General features: G+C 40.1%; 1 protein-coding gene across 2 annotated transcripts; it reads right to left on the reverse strand.

The window, feature by feature from the left end:
• Positions 1-564: 564 nt before the first annotated feature.
• On the reverse strand, positions 565-21,920 carry ttk (ttk protein kinase). Of its 2 annotated transcripts, none has more exons than XM_088326483.1 (25): positions 21,804-21,920; positions 21,247-21,334; positions 20,949-21,171; positions 20,659-20,765; positions 20,447-20,587; positions 19,727-19,841; positions 19,589-19,655; positions 19,392-19,507; positions 18,710-18,797; positions 18,520-18,616; positions 16,691-16,913; positions 15,316-15,422; positions 11,317-11,460; positions 4,743-4,864; positions 4,432-4,565; positions 4,148-4,268; positions 3,867-3,953; positions 3,604-3,761; positions 3,179-3,330; positions 2,973-3,097; positions 2,794-2,868; positions 2,521-2,697; positions 1,280-1,376; positions 885-970; positions 565-812 (listed from the first exon to the last, which is right to left on the reverse strand). In XM_088326483.1, exons 2-25 carry the CDS (start codon positions 21,332-21,334, stop codon positions 747-749), a joined length of 2,916 nt encoding a protein of 971 aa, XP_088182609.1. In that variant the 5' UTR covers positions 21,804-21,920; the 3' UTR covers positions 565-746. The 2 variants fall into 2 exon arrangements, with proteins under 2 accessions (XP_088182609.1, XP_088182608.1); XM_088326482.1 differs by having other exon boundaries at positions 3,867-3,956.
• Positions 21,921-27,487: the final 5,567 nt, after the last annotated feature.

Here is a 27,487-nt window from a genome sequence, read left to right on the forward strand (position 1 = left end):
CAGTCAGCACTGCTAGGCTAATTTTAATACAGTAAACAGCAACACTTTCATTAATTTTTGTGCAGATTTGGTGCACCGCAATAAATTTAAACTCACTCATCTCTCATCAGGAAGGATGTCTTGGAGTGTTAAACAGCTACAACTCTTCTGGTCTTTTGATAACTACATTAATATTCTGGGAGTGAAAAATACACAGCAATGTCAATAGCTCTACAGCAGAGGTGGCTAACCCGGTCCTGGAGAGCTGCACGTCATGCATGTTTTGGAGGTTTCTCTGCGGCAACACAGGTAATGCCAATTTTTAGCTTGCTAGCAGGCTTTGTGAGATCTTATTAACGATCCAGGTGATTGGAATAACCTGTATTGGAGCAGAGAAACCTCCAAAACATGCAGGACATGCAGCTCTTCAGGACCGAGTTAGCCACTCCTGCTCTACAGCATTAAGAGGTAAACTGGAAAGCATTAGTGCACACACATTATAAATATAAAGGCAATGATGTGATGCGGAACAAACTCAATTCCAGAAGACTACGCTCCATAAGTAAAAATGATAAATTACCCTCCTGGGACAGAAACAAGTTTATTCATACAGAAAAGAGCTAAGCAAAAAGGGGAAGACACGCAGGTAGTTGGGGTTGAAAACATTTTCTACAAAAGGAAGTGTGTACCAGTTCAAAATTTTGCACATTATACAACATTACTGTACAAGAGTATAAAAAGGGAAACATAGCAAACACTATGCCTTGTTAAGTTGATTTCGCACATTCTGCTACATCCAGTTTCCTGCCACTGTTGCACATTCTGACCAGATTCTGTTAAGAAAAAAGAGTAAGAAGACGGAATAGCTGGGGGTAACAGCAGTCAATTCCTGAAAAAAATCTTACGTTAGCAGCTCGGATGATGGTGTTGGGAGACTGCAGAGCAGCAAGGTCCGTAAGTATTTTCTTGAGATCACTGTTGCTGTGACGTTCTTGGAAAATAAGAAAATAAAGAGAGAAATGTCTCACATTAGGGAGTTGTCCGCAATCTTTTCTGTACCACGAACCGGTCTGATGTTGGACAATATTCTCACGGCCCAATAATAACATCAGTAATAATAATGATAAAAATATAATGATAATGAGCCTAAATACCCCGAGTTATCACTAGATCAGTTGGGATCTAGATGACATAGAAAAAGGCAATATATTCATCTGGTTTTAGCTGGGGGGGTGTAATAATAAAACTTTGCATGACTTATGAGAGCATAATTTGAGCATTTGGTGTAAAAGGTGTGTACCTGGTTCCATGGACCCTTGTGGCTTAAGTTGCAGGTACGGATGATCCAGAAGTTCTACAATGGATATTCTCTCTTTGGGATTTCGGACCAAGCACCTCTGTCGAAATAGAGATGATCTTAGCGGTCACAATTTTCACCAATGGTGTCATGGCACAAGACGCGAGCGCTTTGCTTAAGTATGGCAACAAGTATTTCTTTGTCATTCCTGTTTTTGATAAGAATGATAATTAACTGCATCCTGAACCATTTAAACAAAAACATATTGCCTTGGAAAGTGCTGATTCATTGTTTAGGAGTCATATTAATATCGCACCTGTACTTTCCATATGTGCATAGTATTTCTGAATTTATTGTAATGACAATTTGGAATCATAATAATCCAACTTGGGAAGGTGTTACTTTGTTTAAAAGAAAAGGAGTCTTGTCTTTGAGAAAACGACCACTAAACAACTGTAGTAAAATGAAATACCTTCTGTATTAATGACTATGAGGGTTGGTAAACCTTTTTCGTGGGCAAATTCAAGCACTAAACATTTTCAATGTCAATTTTCCAGTGTCTCCAGTACTGTGAAATATATTTACCACTGGAAAATCTTAATTTTTTACATTGCCCATAATAAATGGCCATAATTAATATGTAAATGTAATCCTTGCACAAATAAACATTTAATTATAACATAGTGCCATGTTAAGGTGTATCATGAAGCAAACAGCCAAATAAATCATAGTCAAGTCAGTTTTTCTGTGAATTATCTTTCATATAACTGGAAAAAGCTGACTTTCCCATTGCAAAGGGTTGAATCTCTTTTTCCGCATACTTTGCAGCATTGCTGTGCATGGATTTGTTCCATGTTAGTTATTGTTTTTAATTTTCTAGCCATTGAAAAACACAGGTCTGCTGCATCTATTCTCTTGGGCATGACGCGTAGGTGGCGATGCTGTGTCAAATGACAATGCCATACAAACTAAAGCCAGCTGCTGTTCATCACAAGGGAAGAAGAAATGCAATTGCAACACGAAGGACTGTAGCAGGCATATTGGTGTTATTTATTTTTAGAAAACTTGTTTTATTTTTCTTTATTTCATGCATGGTTAACAATCAGACTGCCGAGAAACATAGCAAAAGTTTCAAGCATTTAAAAGTACGTCACCCAAAATTAAACCGCTTTCCAAACCTCGAAAAAAAAACCTATTAAATTTCAAGCACCAGTACAAACAGCTGTGTGATTTTGGCCTCTTACTTTTAACACATCCAGCAAATCCTTCTCTGGGAGGTCAGGGAAGTGTATTTCATGGGATGGATCGATGATGGCGTGCAGCTTGGTGATTTGATTTGTGATGCTTTGGAATGGAGTCTTTCTGTATGTCATACAGTACAGGATACATCCAAGGGACCAGACATCACCTTTGGGACTGATCTTGGAGGCACACAAAGAAAACACAAATGTTAGCATGCAAACATTTGCAATCAGAAACATATTCATTGAATTTTTAGTAGACCATTTGAAGAGTACCTTGGAGCGTGCGTGTCCATGCTGGGACGAAGTGTCTTTAATTGCCTCGGGTGGCATATAGTTCAGGGTTCCAGCCTGTGATTGAAAAAATAAATGCATAACTACCCAACCTAGACCATCTGCACTGGTCTGTCAAACATTCATTGCCGTTTTAACAACTCAGAATGTCTTGCCCTTACGTGGGTATCTTTCAAAATGCTTGTAACATCAGGTTGGATACGGTTTGCAATGCCAAAGTCAATGAGCTTTAGTGAGGTGTTCACAATGACAAAATTTGCTGGCTTCAAGTCACTGTGGACGATGCCTACATAAAAAAGACAAGGTCCAAATAACATTAGTTTGAAAAGAACATATGTCAGAGACTTCCTTTAGATGACAAAAGTACCATGTTTGTGGATAGTATAGACAGCTTCTAGCATGTTCTTCCAATAGAACTTTCTCTCAAGTGGATTGACAGTGTTCCGGTTGCGTAACCAAGTGTTTAGATCCAAGTTACCACACTCCATCAGCATGTAAATGTAGGTACTGGTTATTTCACTGAAAACAAAGATAATAGTTAAATTTGACTTTCTTCAAGACCAAACTCCATTTTACTACCTGATGACATGAGTTTTATTTGTTTTGTTCTTGCAGTGCTGGGAAAGGGAAGCACGTGCTTGCTACTTTTTTAAGATATGGTAAACCTCAAGTACCAATTGAAGTGCCTTTCAATCACCCAGAAGAGACTGGTACAGACCCATTTGAGAACCACTGATCCACCCCATGCAAACTATTTCACAACACATCACAAAAAAAACATCGTTTACTTACTAGTCATAGAGCTTTATGATTTTATCACTGTATTGCTGCAGGTGGTTCAAATGTTCAATCTCATTCTTGTAACTTTCCACTGTGTGATCATCCGCTTCCTCAAGGTTTACATATTTTACAGCATATAACTGGTTTTGGGGATCCAGGACCTGATACACCTAAATAAAACAAAAACAAACAACAATGATCAACACAAACTATCATCGCCATCCATTTCTTTGAGCTCATCAGACTTCCATTATAATCTGTCATTTATCATTTACCTTGCTTGATCCACCTTGTCCAATCATTTTAAGTATAAAGAACTCTTTGCCTTTAATGGTAATGGAATCATGTGACGTGAAGGAAGCCTGCTATTAGAAAAAGCATCTTGTTAATTTCAAAAGAGAGAGAAAAAAAAAATCAGCTCAGAGTAGTCTTTTTGTTAAACCAACAAAACGTTTGTATTTTGTATAGACAAATTTCTTTCCATGTGATACAAACTGAAAGTACAGTATACTTTACAGTGTCTGCAGTATCACCTCAAGTCAAGGGTTGTTTGTACCTTCGTTACGTGGAACCCTGCTGAATGATTCAGAGGAGTGCATGGTTGCTGAACATCTTGTGCGGCTTTTCTGGATGAATACAACACTGCAGGTTCTCTTTTGACAATAGGAGTAATCAAGCTAAGGCAAAGAAAAAAATATTTTTACCACAAGATAATTTTCATTTAGAGATGGCTTTACACAAGATGTATTAATGTTCTCATATGCGCAGTACAATTAAAGGTTCTTTGCTTGGAAAGCAGGAGTAAAACAGATTCTATCTAACTGCCGTGTGTGGTTTTACCTATTAAGACCTGCACTTTTGTAGTTATTTGGCGTTTGTGGATCTAATCTTGATGGCTGAGGTAAAGATGGAGTCACAATGGAGTTAAACGCACCAGGAAGCGGTTTGGAATCAGGTGGCGAGATACGTTTTGCCTAAAAAGTCGGTAAGTGCATACAAAAAGGTTAAATTCGGCAAAAGGTTAAATACCTTACCGTGTTTGTGTGCAGGGATTAATATTTTATATGTATTAAAAAAACAACTTTTACAGATATAAAGTAACAAACATAGCTTAGTCATAAGACTTTCGCAAAGTTTTTTAACTGTCACACCTCAGTGGATCCATCTTTCTGAGTTGAAGTCCTCCGCTCTCCAAATGATGCACTTTCCTTGTTTGCAGGTCTTGCATGTCCCACTGTTTGGCTGAGTGCAACCTGCTCAGGCAGCTGAGGTTCTTTATGTATGAAAACATTGTTACATGTTAATTAAAAAAAAAACTAAAAAAGAACCATACATGGAATGGGCAATGTTATCACCCCATTTTGTTTGGAAAATAAAGGTGTTGAAAGTATATGGGTAACTACGCTCTAGACGTGGCATGTCATACATACGACATGGGGGCTCGAATACGGCCTGTGGAATGATTTCATCTGGCTTGCCGGCAATATCAGAATATGTCAAAAAGGAAGCATGTCTCTAGCTAATTTCAATCAAGTTGTTGTTAAACATACAAATGAAATGGTCCTTCTCGCCATTAGAAGGCAGTAAATGTGTAAAAGAGCTGTTGAACAGCAAAGGTAATATCCATGATTGCAACTACTTATCTATGTTAACAGATGTTCTCCATGATGACAAATAAAACAAATAAGCGCTCAAGTTTAAAGAGCAAATATTTGAATGGCGATTAAATGTGCTGCTACTCGGGACTGGTATTGATGCACTTGGAAAGGAAAAAATATGCCAAGTTTCAGGAACCAGCACCAGCAAGTAGCACGCACAAGTGCAGTGACAAAGAGTGGGGAAAAGTGATTTGTTTGCACAGACAATCAAAAATAGTATTTATCTGGTTTCATGTTAAGGACAAAACAGTGCAATATTTTTTCTGCTTCGGCGGCCCAGCCTTGTAGTTTTATCTGATGTCATTTACCTTTCACTGATAAGTCTTATTTTGTATTTTTAATCTCAAAGCAGTATGACAATTGAGTCAAGCTTATTTTTATGAATAGCTTCCGCTCAAGTTTGTTTAGTTTGGTGAATTGGTTCAGTATGGAAAGCTGCATTTATTCAACTGTTAAAAAACGATCTGTTAACACATTTAATGCCACACATCAAAATCATTCTTTCGCATTGTTTGTGATTAAATGTGTTGTGCTTATAAAATAAAATTAAAAGAAAACAATACGTAGGGCGGGCAACAAATGTAAGCTGAATGCATAGAACTGTAAAACAAAGCTAAACATTTTCATTTACAGATCCAGCCAACCTAAGAAAAGAAGGTCTCGATCTGGCCCCAGAGCCAAAAACAGGGTTCCTACAGCTTAAGGCAAGTTAAATTCAAGACTTTTAAAGACATTTTTAAATGGCTTTCGAAATCAAATTTAAGACCAAGTCGACAAAAAAAATAACACACAATTGAAACAAACAAAACACATAAACACACACATTATTTGCACACAACGCATGGTGCTTCATACACATTACCTGGCACAGCTTTTAGCCATAGCGAAATATTTTTGTCGGACAGAATTTTCTTATCAAATGTACACTTTTCCATGGTCCAAAGTACCATAAATTCCGGACTATAGAGCACACCTGATTATAAGCCGCACCCATCACATTTTAAGGGGAAAACAGAGTTTGTCCACACACAAGCCGCACCTGTATATAAGCCGCATGAACCCACACCAAACAAACATGAGATTAATCTAAGCCAAACCTCAAGTCCCGCGATTGAAACTAAATGTCCTTCATTGAAGCACACATTCCAAAAATCACAGCCGCCTAAATGAACGTAAAGTTATATAGGTACTTAAAATTTGTTGCAGACCTGCAGATTCTGGGTGCCTGTTGATAGTAATCCAAGGAAAAAAAGTGTATATTGAAAATGAGAGCACATAATATACCGCAGAAATAATTCTATTGTTCATATTTTAAGAAGAGAGCACGTATTTAGTTTTAAAGTTTAACTGTTAGCTTAAGTATTTGTATCCTCTAGCATTGCTTTAGGGGTCAACTAGCACTTGCTCTGAATTGATCATTTTTTTTAGTTTGATTTGTTTAACTTCTAATCAAGTCAAGTCATGTTGTTTTTTTTGTTGTTGTTGTTTTTTTTTGTTTTTTTTGTACAGCCGTAAGTACAAGAGGTCTCAAAGTGCTTTACAGACTACATGCTATTATTATACCACTCCTTGATTTAAAACCAGGCTGCAATAGATGTTGCAAGGGCATACAACACAATACAAGGACACCATTATCATGAAACATAGGTCATTCATAAGCTATAGAAAATAAGTGTGTTTTAAGTCTAGATCTAAACAGTTCCACTGAGGTTGCGAATCGAATCTCAGGGGGAAGAGCATTTCACAGCACTGGGGTCTGAATGGAGAACGCTCTTGTACCTGCGGATTTCTTCATGGTTCTTGGGATCACTAGTAAGTTGCTGTTCAACGGCTGAAAAATTTGAGCCCCTTTGTTGCCATCCCTATCAGTGTGGAAAAGCCTACCTCAGTCCCTTTCCTCACATGGTTAGTCTATGCTTTGCCATAATCATACTTTATTTCAGTTACTATTTATTTTGTTTTTAATTTAATTGTGTGTGTCTGAGGAGGGAAACTCATTGTCTTATTTTACACTGAATTTCTTTATGCAGCACTTTGATTTTCAACGTATTGCCTGCAAAGTGCTTTATTAATACATTTGATTTGATATATTTTAAAAATTAGAAATTAGCATTGCTTTAGCAGCAGACGTTCTCACTAGCTTTAGGGTTTGTTAGCTGCTTCTAGCAAAATATTGGCAACTAGCATTGGCAGCTTCTGTTGTTTAATGTTATGTTATGGTGATTTTGTTCTTAGGCATTTTATGCACGTTGAAAATGCAAGATTACTAACAGATCCATAAAATTGCTTTAATTTTCTGATTAATTGCAATAGATTTCTAGGGTTTTCAGTAGCTTCAATTAGCTTTCCTAGACAATATGTGGCATTAGAAAAATTGTCAACATTCCATCAGTCCGGCCCTCGGCTTGTAGTCAAATTTTGTCAGAGTGTGGACATTCTTCAAGTATGAAAGAAGCAAACATTACCTGGAGTTATTCTCCAGTAGCGAGAAAAAACATTCTCAGCCCTTGTTAAACTGTGACTTTTTGTCAGTCGTAACTTCACAGAGTTAACACTTTCTTTAATAAGTCAGTCTTTGATTGCTAAAATCTTTTTTTTTTTCAAATAACACTACTGTACGTCTAGTCCAGGGGTCTCACACTTAAATTACTTGGGGGCGCCAAAGCTGGGGTTTGGGTAAAGTTGGGCTAAATCAGGTTTTTTTTACAAGAAAAACTGATATTTTCCACCGCTCTAAAATATATTTAAGACGGAATTGCTTCGCCAAATAAACGCATCAAGAACTATATGAAAATCTATCAATCAGTTATAAATGAATACATAATTTGCAAGGCTGGGCACTAACAGTAAAGGGATAGTGTGTATTGTTTGACCATTTGATGTCGTAGTGCAATCGAAAACGATTACTCAAAAGCCCAAGGGCAAAAACTAACTACAGAGACTTAAAGTGCAACTTTTTTGAATTTATGCTGAGCTTTTTTTAGTTTCTTGGGTGCCTGTAGTAGCAGGATTGCGGACAATTATCTCAGCTCTCTTTATGTGAGGCTCATGTTGTCTACAATAAATTGTAATTTTTCAATCTATGGATATTTCAAAATATGCATGTTTATACGATAGTTCATGTATGTTTTGTTTTTTTATTAAATGGAATGTTTTACCGCTAGGAAGGGCTAAAGAATACATACTGTCCCTTTGAACTGTAAAACATACAGGTAGTTCAAAATGGGTCATAATGGGAACTGTTAATGAATTACGTTTTAAAACAATAAATAGCACAAAAAAAACTACCCAAATATTTACCGTAAATTCCGGACTACAGAGCGCACCTGATTATAAGCCGCACCCATCACATTGTAAGGGGAAAACCGATTTTGTCCACACACAAGCCGCACCTGTATATAACCCGCATGCACCCACATCAAACAAACACGAATTTAGTCCAAGCAAAACTTCAAGTCCCACGATTGAAACTAAATGTCCTTCCTTGAAGCACACAGTCCAAAAATCACAGCCGCCAAATTGAACGTAAAATGATATAGGTACTTAAAATTTGTTGCAGACCTGCAGATTCTGGGTGCCCGTTGATAGTAATCCAAGGAAAAAAAGTGTATATTTCCAAAGGTAAGCGTGGGAAAAATATAGAAACACGAAAAACTTCCAGAATGTCCTGTTTCTCTACTCCCGGGACTGCTTCGGCGACTTCCTGAAAGAGCTGGGTATCCTGGACAGCTTCCCCATTTTCTCGATGTGTCTTTGCTCCAACCACCACGAGATTATGCTTCCGAGCCTCCTTTGCTAGCATTTCCTCCATTAGACTAGTCGACATTCTGGCAACTTCTGGCATCATCTGCGTCATGATCTCTCGGACCAAAGTTGGTACCATGGCCTTCACGGTTTCACGGACAGTGGAGACCAAATCAGCAGAGTTCAGGGCACCGCACGGCCCAGACGACCCGGATAGAGGCACCGGAGTGCTATCCACGTAGGTGAACACCGTTCCAGAGCTACTCGGAGAGGCGTAAGAATCCTTATCATCAGCGGATAAGCCGGGGACGCAGGACTTGCAGATGTAAGTAGCTTGCTTATCCTGTATCGCGAGGCTTAGGTCCTGAACTGACAGTCCAGAGCACTCATAGTGAATATAGTGTTTGTTTGTGACTGCACATGGTCCACGGCACCGCAAAAACATGGTTTAGAAACTGCCTTTCTAGGCGCCATATCAAATAAATCAAAAACTCAGTTCAATTATTGAGTAAAACAAAACAAAAACTTCGACTCGACTTCAAAATACGGCATTTCGGACCCGCCGCATTTTCGCGTGCACTGGGGACACAACTTTCTCCACCCCAAAAAATAAATTTCTCCCCCTGGAGGTGATCGAGCTATATATCCATTATTGTCTGCCGTGTCCACAAAAACTCACTTTTACCGGTCCCCACTTTCCCATCAGCGTTGGCGTTTGCTCCGCCCCTCTTTTTTAATTTGCTCGTGCAGAATAAGAGTCTCAAATAAATACAAATAAATACATTACAAAAATATACAGTTGCAAATACATATTCAGATTTCAGATTCAGATCTACTTTATTGTCATTCTAGTACACGTGTATACACATGTTTACAAAGAAAGACGTACATCGAGAGTTTTCAAAGCTTTAATAATAATATAACTTTCATCCTAAACCGTGCCTTTGGGAGGTAGCCTCACGCTACTAAAAAGACGCTCGCATACCTGTTAATCTGTCTGTATAGGAAATAGAAGCCGTAATCTAAAGAATCACGGCAGACCACCCGATTCTTCCTTATTGATAAAGACATTTAAGTTGTCTTTCTCAATATCGGAAAGCAATTTTACCATGATGACATCTTTCCACGCTCCCTTACGTCGATGCATACGAGTAATATGCCCGTTTGCCTTTGACATAGTGGCTACGTCATGAGCCCATATTGTGCAATTTGCACGACGACGGTATGTTATGATCTTCTTCATCACATATATTTTCCTGGTCTAAATCTTACCTCTCATACTCGGCCGCTTGTCGCGGGGTTGAAAATTTGGGAAAAAAGTAGCGGGCTATAGTCCGGAATCTACGGTAAATGTCTCTATGTTTTGTGAGTAGGAAAGAACGGACTGAATCCACATCTCCGTTTTGATAGTTCCGTTATTGTAGACTCGCCATGTTGCCACAAAAGTAAATCTGTGAATTACTAAAAATGACAATTGATAAATGTAACTAGATCTTTTTAGTTCAAACAAACGTAAATATTATAAATGTGTTCTAATATTTTAGACTTCTAAAATTGGATCTGGAATTTTAATGCCAATTAAGGCCTTATTTTTAGAAAAGTGAATTCAATAATCTGCAACACACACACACACACACACACACACACACACACACACACACACACACACACACACACACACACACACACACACACACACACACACACACACACACACACACACACACACACACACACACACACACACACACACACACACACACACACACACACACACACACACACACACACACACACTGCTTTTTGAAAGCAGAAAAACATTCAAGGACTTTCATACTAACATGCAACTTATTTTTAAATGCTCGAATGTTAAGGAATTTTTATTTATTTTCCAAGAGACTCGGCTACAGGGAGCTGACATGATTGTCCGCCATCTTACTACTAGTGGTGACCCCCAAATACAAAAACCTTAAGACTTGGCAAAACATTGAGGAGAAAAAAATGGTGCGGGTTAGTCACTCTGTCTGCGTTTTGCATTCTTTCTTGTACTTTGTAGCAATCTTTATAGTTGCACTACACAATACAGCGACATATAGTTGTTAAATATTATTCAGTGTCCCTTTAAAAAGAACCAGGATTAATAGTTACTTGAGCCATATGTACTTTTGATGTCATTTTCAGAGGACAGGTAGAAAAGTCCAACTGACAAATTCCCTCCTGGGTGAAAGCCTTGCCTCACTGTGATGTGACGTCATGACAACCAGTCTTGCCTATGTTCAGTCAAATTAAGGATAATATTTGGTTCCTGTGGCCAAAGCAATACCTGTGGAGAGTTGTTCCTTCTCAGTGGGAAGCAGTCGTTTTTTGCCAGCGTTGAGGTTCTGCAGCGCCATGTCCAGAAGCTCAGCTGGCTTAGCACTCGATGATTGTGCTTTAAGCAGTATTGAAGTTGCCTTGTTCACATTTCCTTAATAAAAATAACAACATAGCAGTCAAAATCTGATTTACCCTACTCGTTACAACTTGAGTTATTTAAATAAACATTAAATTAATTTAAATGACTAAATCTTTAAAATATTCTTTAATAGCCTCTCATCTCATTGTATTAACTTAAAATAGCCAATTAGAGACTGTAAAAATTAGAGGCAAAGCAACATGATCACGAGTGACATCAAGTGCCTTCTGAACCAAAAGAAGAGGGCCTTTGAAAATGGTGATCATCAGGAGCTAAAACGAGTACAGAAGGAGCTCAAAGTCCAGCTCCGGAAAGGAAAGGAGCAGTACAGGAGGAAGTTGGAGAAAAAGCTGCAGAACAACAACATGAAAGAGGTGTAGGAAGGGATGAAAACAATTACTGGCTGCAGCACCAAGCAGGGTGTGGATGTGGATATAGATGTGGGGCGAGTCAACCAGTTGAACAACTTTTTCAACAGGTTTGACCACTCCGCCTCATCCTCACCCCTGAGTAATGCAGCTGTCCTTCCCCCTCCCCCTCTGGACACTAGCATGGAAGACATCCCCCCACTAAAAATAACTTCAGCCCAGGTGTGTGGAGAGCTGAGAAGGCTACGAACCAGCAAGGCAGCTGGTCCGGATGGAGTATCCCCCAGACTGCTGAAAGCCTGTGCGTCTGAGCTGGGAGACCCTCTACAGCGCATCTTCAACCTGAGCCTTGAACAGGGGAGGGTCCCTCAGCTGTGGAAAACATCCTGCATCATCCCAGTCCCAAAGAAATCAAGACCTGAGGAACTAGACGACTTCAGGCCGGTCGCCCTGACGTCACATGTGATGAAGACCATGGAGCGGCTGCTGCTGCACCACCTGAGGCTACAGGTCCGTCACGCCATCGACCCACTGCAATTTGCTTACCAGGAGAAGGTGGGAGTGGAGGATGCTATAGTATACATGTTACACCGATCCCTCTCTCACCTGGATAGGGCGAAGGGGGCTGTGAGGATTACATTTTTGGACTTCTCCAGTGCCTTCAATACCATACAGCCTCTGTTACTGAGGAGGAAACTGACAGAGATGGGAGTTAGCTCACACCTTGTAGAATGGATTACTGACTACCTGACAGGCAGACCCCAGTATGTGAAACAGGGGGGCTGTACATCGGACACTGTGGTTAGCAGCACAGGATCTCCGCAGGGGACCGTTCTCTCACCGTTCCTATTCACTCTATATACTTCGGACTTTAAGTACAACTCTGAGTCCTGCCATGTGCAAAAGTTTGCCGACGACACTGCGATCGTGGGATGTATCAGAAACGGGCAGGAGGAGGAGTACAGGACATTGATTCAGGACTTTGTCCGATGGAGCGACGCAAACCACCTGCACCTAAACACCACCAAGACCAGAGAGATGGTGGTGGACTTCAGGAGAACCAGAACTCACCCGGTTCCTGTAACCATCAAGGGAGAATGTGTAGAATTTGTCCAGACCTACAAATACCTGGGTGTGCAGCTGGACAACAAACTGGACTGGACTGCCAACACAGAAGCTCTATGTAGGAAAGGTCAAAGCCGACTTTACTTCCTCAGAAGGCTGGCCTCCTTCAACATCTGCAAAAAGCTCCTGAAAATATTCTATGAGACAGTAGTGGCAAGCGCCCTCTTCTATGCGGCAGCGTGTTGGGGAGGCAGCGTCAAGAAGAAGGATGCCTCTCGTCTCAATAAACTGGCTAGGAAAGCGAGCTCTGTTGTGGGCAAAGAGCTGGACAGCCTAACAACAGTAGCTGAGAGACGAGCACTGAAAAAGCTGAGGTCAATCATGGATAATCCATCGCATCCACTACACAGCATTATCTCCAGACAGAAGAGCAGTTTCAGCGACAGACTGCTGTCACTGTCTTGTACTACGGACAGACTGAAGAGATCTTTTCTTCCTCATGCCATGAGGCTCTTTAACTCCACCCGGCAGAGTAAAGGCCCACATTAAACCACACCACCTACATTGGATATTACCGAATCTTACTGCAATATGTATTCTGTGTAGCACTATTTAGTTACTCTATATAACACGCTACAGTGGGCATTTGCACGTCACACTGGGTATTTGTATATTGTATTCTTTTGGCTTTATTATTGTACTGTTCTCAGCTCAGGGATGCTGCTGGAAATGTGAATTTCCCTTAGGGGATGAATAAAGTATCTATCTATCTATCTATAATTATTTGCTCAAACACACTGTGGCTAAGAGAGTATCATGAAGCAAAACATCAAGGCAGCCTGTGAGTACAGTAATCCATATCTATAACATGATTTCTTTCCACCGTTTCGCTACTTCAGGAACTTGCATCGTTTCACTATGTTCTGTGTTTGTAAAAAATACAATTTAATAAAGTACCTTGTTACGCAACTGATTAAGCAGTAATATGGGTTTGCTTTGTGTTTTCAGTGTATAATACAGTATTCAATTGTATAATAATTGTACAAAAATAAAGTTTTCTACTGAACGAATTTCGCCGATCACGGGTTCATTACAGAACCCCGTGAAAATCAAAGGATCACTGTGTTATAAATTTGCATGCACTTAACAGCTGTCAGCAACAAAATACACAATAACCACATAAACTGTTAATACGCTAGTACAGTACATACAATTTCCACCTTACCAAGAAAATACAGATCTGCACCAGAATACTTTATGTACAGAAGTACTCTTTTTTTATTATTGTTGTCTCGAAAAAAGCTATCATATGCCTGGAGAAAGTTGTTTGAATGGTCGAATTAGTCACCAGAAATTAAACTGCTGTGCATGCATTTGATGGTTTCATTCCCTATTCCCCAAAATGGAGACTACAGAAAAAAAAAACAGAGAAACTAGAATTTTAAGCAGTTGTACATATATAGCTGAAAAGGCCTCGAAAACATTTAAGACAGCAAAAATCTATATATTGAAGATGGTAAAACTTAGGTAGTGCTGCTAGGAGCTACTCCTGCACTTAGAATTAGGGCAAAAATTGATAATAGAAATAGTCAAACGTAAACTTCATTTTCGACTATCATCTCTTGACACGCTTTTCCACACAGACTGAGGTATCTTTACATGAATATGATCTCTTCTGAGAGTTGCAACTGTGCAATAACATCTGCCTGGAGCGGATAAACAATGTTTACTTGTATTTATTATTCATATGGCTGTCCCCCCCAAAAATGAACAAAGGTTTATTTATGGATGTACGTCTCAACTGACCAAGCTCAGTGCCTTAATGGTTTTATGCTTTAACACAATAAAAGTTATCTGGCCATCTGGGTGGAGTTGTGTTCTCAAACAGAGTTCAAAAGTCACTTTTTTACTTGATTATGTGTTACTCAGGGATCAGAATGGAGATTTTCATTTTCAGCTGAAATAGCCAGGGTCCAGGAATAAAGCAGGGCCGCCAGGGTGCGCCAGAGCAATAAAGGAAAGAGTGAGACAGTCGGATTTTGAATTTGTTTGCTACGCAAGAGAAAAAGTGAAAAAGTCGGAATGCCTTTGGGGTTCAAAAACAGCGGAAATCCGCGGATCCGCGGAAAATTCTGATCCCTGGTTACTGAAAACAAATCTAATAACTTTCGTATTTGGCCAAAGGATGAAATGCAACCACACTTGAGGCATTCCATTCAATGCCAATCTAGTGTAACTGCCCAACTTGGAGGGAATCAGCTGAACATTTGCGATTAAACACTATTTGTGTCGCTCTGCCTACAGATCAACATTGCGCCACAAATATAAAAGTACTCTTCCTCTGGCTGTCGGCATTGAGACATAAGAAAAGCATTTCACAAATACCCCGGGTAACATAAGAGTTAATAACAGTACAAAGATTATTTTACAGTACCTTGAGATACCAAATGCTGAGCATGTGCTACATGGACAAACGCGAAGGCTTTGCAGTGGGACCTTGCAAGTATGAAATGGTCTTCTGCGTCATCAGGGTCATCAATTCTTAAAAGGCATACAAAATGGTCAACATTTTCAATATAACATAATGTACCATTAAAAGAAGAAATCTGCTGTGAATTATGTATTTTGCAGATTGACAAATATATCTGCAATTTACAGATGCAATTTTTAATCTTGCGTGTGCATTTATCAAGGCATATGATATTAGGTATTGAGTAAATATCGAATACATTTCTCGAGCTGAACAATACTTGTTCATATGTTTTAGACAAATATTTCCACGTGAAGGTGTAAAGCAATTGCAGTAATGCGTTGCATGTCACTAGCAACAGATTTCTTCTACACTTGAATTGCAACAAAAACAAACAGTAAAAATATAATAAAATAGCCCTCACCCGTAAACCATATTAAGTGAGTTTAATAGATTACACCAAATTTGAATGGTCCGTTGAAGAGATGAGAAATCTGATTCTTTTTAGAGAACAGGTTTTTTTAGCTTGGCTCATTAGAAAAAGTCGGCTCTTTCGGCTCCCAAATGGCTCTTTATGTTGTTTTTGTTGATTGACCCATATATCACCCTTTATTATGTTTTATTATTATCATAAATTACTTAAAAATTTGAAAAAATAAAGCAAAACTAACACTTAAACGTAAACACTGAAAAACAAAGGAAATATAAATTAAAATAGTTATAAATCTACAAAAATTTAATACAAAACAATTTTAACATTTTTAAGTCAACAGCACGAAATCCCTGAAAACAACTCATTTTGACCAATCACAAGATCAAAATATACAATTGGTGGAAAGCCGGCTCCCACTTCCAAGAGACGCACCAATTTTAAGCGTCAGTGACAGTAACAGCATTGTAGCAGCAGAAAAAGTAGATAGTTAAATTACCCAGGTACAGAGAAAATAACGCAGTTATGTAACGGCTACCACAGAGCAGTGTTGGTGTCATTTTTGAGCAGATTTGATGTAGTCAGACTGCCGAGACACATGGCAACAATCTCAGGCATTTACAAGTATTTCATCCAAAATTAAAGCATCCTTCAACCTTGAAAGCACAACGTTAAAATTCAAGAGTTTATGGATTTCGAGCACCCCGTATGAACCCTGTATTATATCAGCTTTGTGTTAAATTTGGAAAGCATAAAGTCAATGCCAAACCTATTTTAAGCACGTTACAAATTTTTTAGGCTAAAAATATTTTTGGTGACCTGCTTGGTAGTGTGTTGGGAAGAAAATGGACAAAATGTATGTTGGAAAACACTATGATTAATACATGAACAGGAAAAATACAAACTTACCCCTTGAGTTCAGCATATCTGATGAGTATTTTTGCAAAGCTGCAGTTCTTGCTGTAATGTCGTATCGGCAGACGTGAAAATACTTTAGAATAACAATCCTTGAGTTTATTAAGAAGGTTGACGTCCGTGAAAGGGTTGCCTCTTTTTTCGAGGTTGGACAGGTATGTCCAACAGGACTCAGGGGATTTTGAAATGAGGACCTGTTCAAAATTGTAAGTTACATCTGCAAAGATAAAGCTCAAATGAGACAAGTGGGTCACAAGTCATAAAATGTCTTGGCAAAGACAGTGTTTTACATGCTTTAAAACTGTTTATATACAGATATTGTATATATACACAGTAGATAAAATTCTTCTTGTGTGCTTCAATAAATAGTTAACTACTGTAGGTATGTCACTAAACAGGTAAGCGTGCGCTAAGGAATTGGGCAGCATCTCTTTGATTTCCCTTTAAGCATGCTGGTATATTCAGGGCACTTTAGAAATGCATGGAATTTGCTAACGCACTACGGTGGTCAACACATTTTCAGATATTTTTCCATTTTGTTTTACAGATCGAAAGAAATCTTGTTAACATTTTGATTTACTATCTAGCCCCAGAATCATGAGACACAAAGACATGATCTATGTAATGTGTTGCAGATTTTCTTTTTTTGCTAGTTAGAAAAAAGGTAAGGGGGCTTTTACAAAGTATTAGTTTCACAATTATTACTCACATTAATAGCCCAAATATGTCCATACCCGTTTTATATTAGTTTTGGTGTTTTCGATGGAGACATTTTTTTCATTTTCAGTTTGAGGCTCAATTAACTTAACCTCTATTTAATTAACTTACTTGAAATTACCGTATTTTCTGCACTATAGGGCGCACCGGGTTATAGGGCGCGCCCCCAAAAAATAGTTTTTGGTCCTATAACTTCCATACATAAGGCGCACCGGATTATAAGGCGCTACAATGGGAACGTCGACAAAACAGTCAGATAGTTCAGTCAAACTTATTACCCCCTTAACATTCCGAAAGCTTGCAAAGAAGCAAATACGTGTCGTAGACACGTGCGGATGCGGTGTCCGTACGATGTCACTCAAATGCATTGTTCCAAATATCATTCGGAAGGGTAAAGTCTTGGGATTCAAGAAATGCCAACCATTCCTTAGTTTCTATTTTCTTTTTCGCTCACAACTTTACTGTGCATATGACAATTAACACTTGGAATTGAGTTTAATTTCAAAAAAGACCCATCACAGAAACATCGAGATCACTCTGAAACAAGATACTGGGAAAATATATAGCTGGAGTAGCTCACCAAAGTCGTTGCGTTCAATAATAATGTGCAACCATGGTCCTCTTATATCCGTGAGTGTAGTAAATCCAGGAGAGTAAAATATTTACAAATACAGAATGGTAAAACATGTTTGCTCTATGCCGTAGACAACCAAACGTGCTATTCGCATTCATCTTTTTCGGCCAATTGCAGGCTTTGTTTTGCCCCTTTAGCCTATGCGAGCCTGTAAATGATAAAAAGGATCCGCCCCCTTTACCTCCGAATAACTTTAGCCAATAGTGATCGATTCAAACGATGATTGACACATTGGCTGGGAAATGAAACGCCAGCATATGTATCCCAGCATACACCGCGGACCACATCGCCTACGAGGAAAAATCTAGTCGGCGGCTGCTTGCCTTTGTTGCGAGACCTTGCGACTTAATATTGATCCATATATAAGGCGCACTGTATTATAAGGCGCATGGTCAGTTTTTGAAAAAAATAAAGGCTTTTAAGTGCGCCTTATAGTGCGGAAAATACGGTCATTGTTTTAAGGTATAATTACCTTCCAATTTAACTGTGTTTTTTGCATCATGTGTATACAGAGGAGTGATTACAGCCTCCCCAGAGTCCTGGTCTTCTGAACCATCACTTTCCGGAGTCTGCAAAGATGGACATGTTTGGTCTTTTTAGACTCCCAAGGCATTATTCCCCAAACAAAAAAAATTGCTGAAACAAGAATACAATTGGCTGACCGGAAAGCTGGTAATGTAGGAATCGACGATGTTTTTCTTTGAATAAAATACCTCTGTTTTTTGTCCCACACTTAAACCAGATGTTTGCCTAAAATAGAAGGACAGAGTGGTTTAAATACTTCAGGGTTTTTTTTCTTTAAGATACCATGATTTAAGTATTTTGGGTTGACAATTCCAGTCTTCAAAAGACAAAGTCCTTTAGGGTTTTAAAAGTTCTTTCTCTGAACACACTTTATTTATAAGAAAAACTAATTGGATATCACTGCAAAAAAAACCTGTGTTCGCACAATAGTGCAGGGGATAAAACTGGTCCTTGACAGAAAAGGGTTTAAGAAAAGGATGGTAAAATCTTGTGAGAATAAAGTAGAAGATAACAGGCGAGGGACGCCTGAGTCACAGGACTTAGCTAAAAATCACACGCAGGACCCAGCTATGGAATGTAAATAATGGTTGAAACCAGAGCGAAACCCCCCACCTGCACATGCTAAGGCCACAATTTCCAGCATCCATAACAGGAACATGATGTGAAACATGCCAAATACACAACAAGTTAAAAGACATGGAATATAATTAGAATTTTATACATTCAAAATTATTTTCTAAAATGCATGTTTATGTGATAGTATCTGTTTTACTATGGAATACACACTGGGCCTTTAAATGTAGATTTTTTTTAAATTACCTGGACAAATTCTTTACGACTAACGTATTGCTGTAGTTTGTTAGGCTCCCATTGGTGTGGTCGCTATCATTATCCTTTTCCGGGATGGAGAAAGGAATTTTGGGGAATTTGCCAGGCTAGAATCCACCCAAAAGAAAAACAAATCTAAATATCAACAGGAACATGAGATAACACCAACAACAAAATGAACACCTCACCAAACTCTTGCATTGAGAGGTAGATCTCCCATTCTGAGGATGGTCTGAAGACACGCTAACAGCACTACTAAAAGAAACAAGAGAAAAAATGTTAGATATTTTTTCAGCTTTAAAATAGGAAGCAATAATTTGGCTTACCCTGAGCTGAAAATGCTCGACAGATGAAATTCACCCGTTCCATCAGACATCCGGTTAGGTTTCTTGACCTCAGAGAATTTTTTGCCTTGAGTATGTGTATTGCTGTTTAAAAATACTGTCAAAAAAGAACAACAATAAGAAACATTAATATCTGCGGAAATGATGAGTTTGTAAGAAATAGTAGCACATCTTCATGTGGATACAATAGCCTCTCACCATAACCTGAACAAATGCAAACAGCCCTGGTGTCACTGTCAATGAAGTCACATCCATTATCTGCACCGCTTATCCTCAGTCGGGTCGCGGGGGTGCTGGAGCCCATCCCAGCTATCTATGGGCAGTGGGCAGGGGACACCCTGAACTGGTTGCCAGCCGGTCTCAGGGCACACAGAGAGAGACAACTCACTTGCTCATTCACACCTAGGGACGATTTGGACCGGCCAATAACCTGACATGCATGTTTTTGGAATGTGGGAGGAAACCTGGGTACCGGGAGAAAACCACGCAAGCACGGGGAGAACATGCAAACTCCACACAGGAGGTTCAATCTCATGACCTCAGAACTGTGTCGCACACGCGCTAACCACTGCTACGCCGTGCTGCCCATGACGTCACATGAAATGTTACGTATGAATTCTAACTTTAAAAAAATATGCATAATTAATTTGGGCAGATGCAGGCGCCCGCTATACCAATTGTTAATACGGAGGAAACTCTTACGTGGGTCATTTTCTTTCTCATCTGGAGAAAACGTTTTATTTTTCTCCTGCAATCTTTCCAAGGCAGCTTCAAGCAGCTCTCTTGGCCCAGCACCGAGTTCAATTGCATTATGAAGTATGGACACACATCTATTTGTGTTGCCTGGGGAAAAAAGAAAAACAGTTCGGTGTGTCAGAGGATACAATGTTAAGACACATATGAAATTTTTGTACCTTGAGATTTTGCAAACTCCGCGTATGCAATGTGGACAAAAGCAAATCTCTGGCAATGAGATATTGCCACATTGAAGTTGGCCTCAGCTTCACTAACGTCTTGAATTCTATTAAATGAAAATGAAACCATGTCATGTGACAATAACAGTGCAACTTTTGAATCACATGAAAACAAAAAGGATCGTATTTGGTAAGTGATATCTTAAAACTAACCTACTAAAATAGTGTTTGTGTAATGGTAAAAAAAGAGAAAACACTTGTTGTATATTAGATATCCGAATTTCACTCACGCTTTCAACTCTGCAAATCTGATCAACATCTTGGCATAGCTCTCATTTTGGAAGTATTGTGTAATTGGCATGTTTGAGAACATTTTGGTATAAACGCTGATGAGTCGTGTGAGATGGTTAGAATCTGAGTGTGGGTCCCCTTTGTTCTCAAGGTTCATCACATACGAGAGGCATGCTTCGCATGACTTTGAACAGCTGATCTGGATAATAGTATCTGTGTCATCTGAAAAAAAAAGGAAAACAACTGAGAACCTGTTTCGGGCAAGTGATACAGTATATCAACAAGGAACTCTAGTACCTTCATTGAGATGTTTTTTAATCTTGTTCAGTTTTTGACAGACCATGGCAAGTCTCTGCATTCTGTCAGTATGCTCTTCTTCTTCCATCTAAATTGACAAACACAACATGTCTGTTTGACAATACACTACTTTCAATGGATGAATAAATTGACATTGAAGTGGGGATTTTGCCGCAAATCGATTTCAGTTGATTCTTTATTTTCATTTAAGCTTTTTCTCTTCACTGTTGTTATAAAGAGATGCTAACCGCCCATTTTCGCTGGCAAAACAAGAGAAGACTGACGATTCATGACTCATTGGACACGATCACTTTTGCGATGCACTAACATTTTCATACAAAATGCACTTTGGTGGGTTTTCAGATAGATTAAACAGTACCCGCAAAGAGTGATAAAGAGTTATCTTCCAAATGTGACCAGTCTCAACAGAAGCCGTTGCGGGCTAGCGCTGCATGCTTGGTAAACTTTAAACTGCTACTGATTGCACTAGTTTGTTTTAATAAACACACTATATGAGTTCTTATTATTACTTAAATTAAGTATAATGAATATCTCACCGTTCCGATGGAGGTAGCGTTAGTCCTACTTTTCACAAAAAGCGAGCGATATATTTTCCCTTCAACTGACAGTTTTCAAATATTGTACTTCATTGAGTCGCGTTTTGATTGGCTCCCTCGTCTTCCTTCGCAAATTGCCAAAATACTTTGTAACTCACTACCGCCACTAACTGGTAGGCAATGGAACGTGGTCATTATTTCATACAGGGGGATATAGAATCGGTAAATATATTTGGCTGTAACCGTAAAATAAATAGTTACAGTAGGAATAAAATAAACCCAATGAAAGTGTTAACACAAAATGCTAATCATTATTAAAATAAAAAACCCAACTTTTAATTTTTCGAATTTGGGGCTTAAATCCACTAGTTCACACAGCGTAGTCTGACGGTCAAACATGGCGGGGACCGAAATGAGGATTTCACAGTGTAAACGAAACGCAATATTCTCGACTTATGTTTATTTTTACATAAAATAATAACATCAATATGTTGGTTCGTGTGTTTTGCCTAATATTTAAAACAATATTGTTTTTTTTAATGAATGAAAGTTTTTTTTGTACCATTTGGAGTCACTAAATATTACACACTGTCCCTTTGATGCTTCAAAACCTGAAAAGTGGAGCAAACAGTTTACACAATTGTTTTCTTTAATGCTATACAATTTTAAGTCAGATTTGGTGGTAAACTTCACTTTTTTGTACTGTTGAAGAGTGGTAACTGTGGAATTGTGTTGGGGTTCGAATTTCTACAGTTTGGAAAATGTTGATGACTAATTTTCAAATGTAATTCATGTATATACAAACATCATACATGTCAGCCTCAGCCAATTGCTCCCCTTAATAAAGATTTACATTTTCCCACCCACACCTCAATTTCCAGTTTTTTTTACTGAGGAAATGGAGGTGTGGGTGGGAAAAGGTAACGTATTTCAGGGGTCTGCGATTCCACCAAGGAAAGATGAGGTGCCCATCAGGGAATCAGCAGAAACAGTGCACTGCATCTGCAGGTCAGACACTAGGAACCAAAAGCCAGGTCTCAAACCACAGAGCAAAAGGATCCAGTGCTGATGAAGAAAGGCAGAAGGGGAAAGGGCAGGTGGTCGAGGGTGGCCCCGGGCAGATTGGAACCAGGAACACACCCGGAACATCAACAAGCAACAACCAGCAAGCAGTCAAAAGCAAGGAGAAAAAAGAACCGAGACAAAGGCAAGCCACCAAGTGGCCAAGAGCCAATGAGTCTATAGTCAGGGAGACACTGACATAACTGTACTTTTGAAGCATTCTCTCCATGGCCAGGTAGAGACAAAGCTTTACACCTTAGGAGACATCATCCTGTACGAGGAATGCAGTAGTCATTTTGGGGTGGTGGAAAAGAAGCGCCCAAGCAGAAAGGGAGGCGGCGCCAACTCCGAAAGCAATGGAGGAAGGCAAGACAAGAAGAGAAAGAGGGCTTGAAGTCACTGTGGGAGGAGGTGAGGGGCAGCCTTACCAACTTGATAAGAGCAGAACGGATTTGCTGCCGCAGAAAGAGGAAGGAGAAGGAGAGAATCAACTTTTTCAAGAACCCCTTTAAGCATGCAAAACAACTGCTGGCAGACAAAAGGAGTGGAAAGCTGGAGATCTCAAAGGCAAAGCTTGAGGAGCATATAAGAGAACAATTCAGCGACCCAGCAAAATGCCATCCTGCTGGGATCCCCGGGGTATGTTCCCCAGCCAGCTCCCCCAGTCATCCCCTTCAACACTGCTCCCCCCAAACTGAGCGCGGTTCGGAAGGTGGTTCTGAAATCAAGAGCAGCCTTAGCTGCCGGCCCAAATGGCATGTCATACAAGCTGTACAAGCACTGCCCGGGGGGTTGACCAGCTACCTCACAAGTAACAGCTATATAGACACCAGCTGCCAGAAGGCTGGTGTCCCAGGATTCTCAGGGTGTGTGGAGCACTCGGCCATAATTTAGGAGCAAACACAAAGGGCAATGAGAGAGAAGTACGACCTCCATGTTGTGTGGCTGGATCTTGCCAATGCGTACGGGTCCGACCCACACCAGCTGATCAGTTTCGCCTTGGACTTCTTCCACACGCCAGACTGCATTAAAGGCATGGTGGTCAAGTACTTTGCAGACTTGCAGATGTGCTGTGCTCATCAGGACTTCACTACAGGATGGCAGCAGCTTGAAGTGGGGATAGCAATGGGATGTTCAATCTCTCCTATACTGTTCATCAAGGCCTTCGAAATCATCCACATCGGGGCTAGGGAGATGGTTGGCGGAGTGAAACTGCCATCTGGCCAAGGGCTACCACCGTTGCGAGGCTTCATTGATGATGTCACCACCATTTTCCGGACAGCGGCATGAACATCAAGACTGCTGAAGAGGTGGGGCACTTTGGTCGGAACATACTCCAACTGCCGCTGCATTCCATCAGCCTAGGATACAAGAAGGAGAAGGCCCGGGTGGTTATGGATTTGAGAAAGTCCTCCGATCATCTTGTTAGATCAGCGGGCACTAAAGTTCGAACAGGAAGAAAGTGGAAGGCAGAAAAAGAGGTCGACCAGGCAATCGGCAGGTTAAAACATCGCGAAATGGTCGACAGGGTCCAAGTAGGGCAAGCAGGTCTTGGTTGGAGCGACGTGCCCCTCTTCTGGTCAAAGGCTTCCAGGCGGGAGAGGAAAGAGATGGTGGTGACGGAAGTGATAAGGACTGAACAGGAACGCCATACCATCAAAGCGGTTTCCCAGAGCAGACATGGCATCTTGACAACATGGGAAGAGGTCATGGACAGGCCTTTGTCATGGCGCAACCTGTGGAAGATCCCTCAAGCCAGGCTCAGCTTTCTGATCTGGCCAACCTACAACACACTACCCTGGCCCCAAAATCTACATCTGTGGTTCGGCACTGATGAGATCTGCCCCCTCTGTAATACCATCAATGCGAGCCTTCAACATATCCTCTCTAGCTGCAAGATGGCACTTTCCCAAGGCCGCTACAGGTGGCGGCACAATGCCGTCCTAAAGAAGCTGGCAGAGGTAGTCAAAGGTTGCAGACGCAAGGCAAACAGTCAGGCAGCTCCTCCATCAAATCACCTCATCCAGTTTGCAAGGGCTGGCGACAACGTTCGCAACACCACCAAGGCTCCTCACCCGTTATATTCTGGAGAATGAAAGTTGACCTCAAAAGGCAGTTGCAGACCTCAAAAGGCAGTTGCAGTTCCCCAGGGAGATCGCCGAAATATCATTGCAGCCAGACATTGTGCTGTGGTCTGTAGCCAGCAAGGCGGTCCTCCTGGTGGAGCTCCCTGTCCCTTGGGAGGAGGGAATAGAGGCAGCATACGAGAGGAAACGGACGAAGTACAAAGACCTGGCAGCCAAGTGCAGGGACGCGGGTTGGAAAACAACAGCATGCCCAGTGGAGGTGTGGTGCAGGGGTTTTGAGGGCTCCTCAACTTCCCGCCTGCTCAGAGACCTTGGATGTACAGGAGCTGGCAACCGGAGAGCAACTAAAGAGCTGTCAGAAGAGGCAGAAAAGGGCAGCTTCTGGCTGTGGCTGCGGAGGAATGACAGGAACTGGAGGCCTTCAAGCAACACCTAGGGCATCAGTGGGGTTGGCAGGGAGATTTCCCAGCCATCGCTGCGCCACCGGGAGATGTCTTGGGGTTAAAGGAGCGAAACATCAATGACCGCTGGTCCCCAGCTGATGACCCAGTCAGGAGTGTTCAGGGCACACGAGCATTCCAAAGGCGCCGGAGGAGGCGCGTCAGGCAGAAATGCCCAGCAGGAAGACTACCATCCTGTATTTCCATTTAAAAGTCCCCGTATTAAGTGATAATAAACTGTATTACGCCACGTGGCACCTATATACTCACAGCCAGACGGACTATGTAGATTAAAAACCAAGATCATTTGTGTAAAACAAGTGTAATTTATTTACCAAATAAACAACAGAAATAATTCATTTAGCACCTCGATAGAAAAGGGATTTTTTTTAATTGTATCAAATGGTACCCAGGAAGTTTTGATTTATTTTAAAATGTTGATGTTCTATTGATTACATTTATTAGATATTGTTTTGAACGGTCAAAGAGTGTTATATAGGATTTTGCATTTGGTAAAGGGGTGATTCTCTATTTGTACCAACATTTCACGTCTTCATATTCTTACCCTGATTTTTCTCTAAAATCTGCAAAATTTTTATAAAAAGTACTTTAATGAATTTACTTGCAATCATTTAACCCTAAATAAAATGCACTTCAAATATTATTTTTTATTTTAGATAACTTTTTGGTGACAGACATTTTTAATTCCATTGTGTCTGCATTGCAATGTAATAAACTATCTCAAGTGGTGTAGGCCATAAAATGATAAAATCTTTTTTTTCCTTAATAATTTGATAATCTGCACTAACCTAACATAATTTTGCAACTAAATGTTATGAATCGATATTGCTGCTGTTGTGTTCAAATTCTACATGCCCCAATAGTAATTATCCACCCTGTTACAATGTGCTCAATTTCCCCTCGGCCCCGAAAAGGCTGCAAATACGCTTCAACTTTTATTCTACTTACTTTTTATTTTATTTTAAATGTGTTATACTTGTATGAGTCACTCTTTAGGTTCCACCCTTTATGGAAAATTATGGAAAATGTTTATCTAGTGCATTTAAAAAAACATCTTGTTATTAATGTTTTGTTAATATGTTGAAAGTTAGCTAGCTAAATGCTAATAAACCGAAGAGCTACAGCTAGATAAGCTTTAAAAACATGTTCCACCCGTTAGGGCTATGAACCTAATTGGTTGTAGTGGGGACCAAATAATGATAATATCCAGACATCCATCCATTATCTACACTGTTATTCTCAGTAGGGTCGCGGGGGTGCTGGAGCCTATCCCAGCTCTGTTCGGGCAGTGGGCAGGGGACACCCTGAACCGGTTGCCAGCCAGTTGCAGGGATCACAGAGAAAGACAACTCACTCGCTCATTCACACCTAGGGACAATTTGGACCGGCCAATTCACCTGACATGCATGTTTTTGGAATGTGGGAGGAAACCGGAGTGCCCGGAGGAAACCCACGCAAGCACAGGGAAAACATGCAAACTCCACATAGGAAGGCTGGTAGCTGGATTTGAACCCATGACCTTAGAACTGTGCCGCCCACAATGCCGCCCATAATTAAAAAATAATATTAATAATAATAACTTCATATATTATAGAACAGGGTCAGCAACCTTTTCAGTGAAGAGTGCCACTTTCAAATTTCTTTGTAAATCAGTGTGCCACACCAAGATTAATGACTCGCACAGCATTTTTTTTTATATCCAACTGAGTTGTCGATTTACACTAGTCCAAATATACAACATGGATAGAAATTGAAACCGTATAACTGACCTATTTATCTAGCACTATTCTTGTTCATCAATAACCTAAAAAATATATGTGAGCAACACGTGGAAAGGTCTGTAGACATCCATGACTTCAACTTTTGACCACAAGAATCAACCATTCTTCATCAACAATGAACTACAATCAAAAAACAAGTGATATGGGCAGCTACCATACTATTCACCAATGAAATCTTATTGCAGAAAATATCAAATTGAAACACACACGCACACACACACACTTTCTGCCAGCCCCTTTTCTTGACGTTCAACACTTCTGGCTGACATGGGGATGTGTTTTATTCTTGTTTT

Source organism: Urocampus carinirostris, chromosome 2 (assembly GCF_059441175.1).
Source record: "Urocampus carinirostris isolate Australia breed hairy pipefish chromosome 2, RoL_Ucar_1.0, whole genome shotgun sequence".
In the NCBI taxonomy this organism is placed as follows: domain Eukaryota; kingdom Metazoa; phylum Chordata; class Actinopteri; order Syngnathiformes; family Syngnathidae; genus Urocampus; species Urocampus carinirostris.

What these genes read in the sequence shown, in the direction of transcription:
- ttk (XM_088326482.1), bottom strand. Translation starts at nt 21,334, where the DNA reads ATGGAAGAAGAAGAGCATACTGACAGAATGCAGAGACTTGCCATGGTC. An exon ending in TCGAGCATTTTCAGCTCAGG is followed by an intron (nt 19,656 to 19,726) that starts GTAAGCCAAATT and finishes TGTTTCTTTTAG; the next exon opens with TAGTGCTGTTAGCGTGTCTT. An exon ending in GAAGGAACAACTCTCCACAG is followed by an intron (nt 4,865 to 11,316) that starts GTATTGCTTTGG and finishes TCATACATAAAG; the next exon opens with AACCTCAGCTGCCTGAGCAG.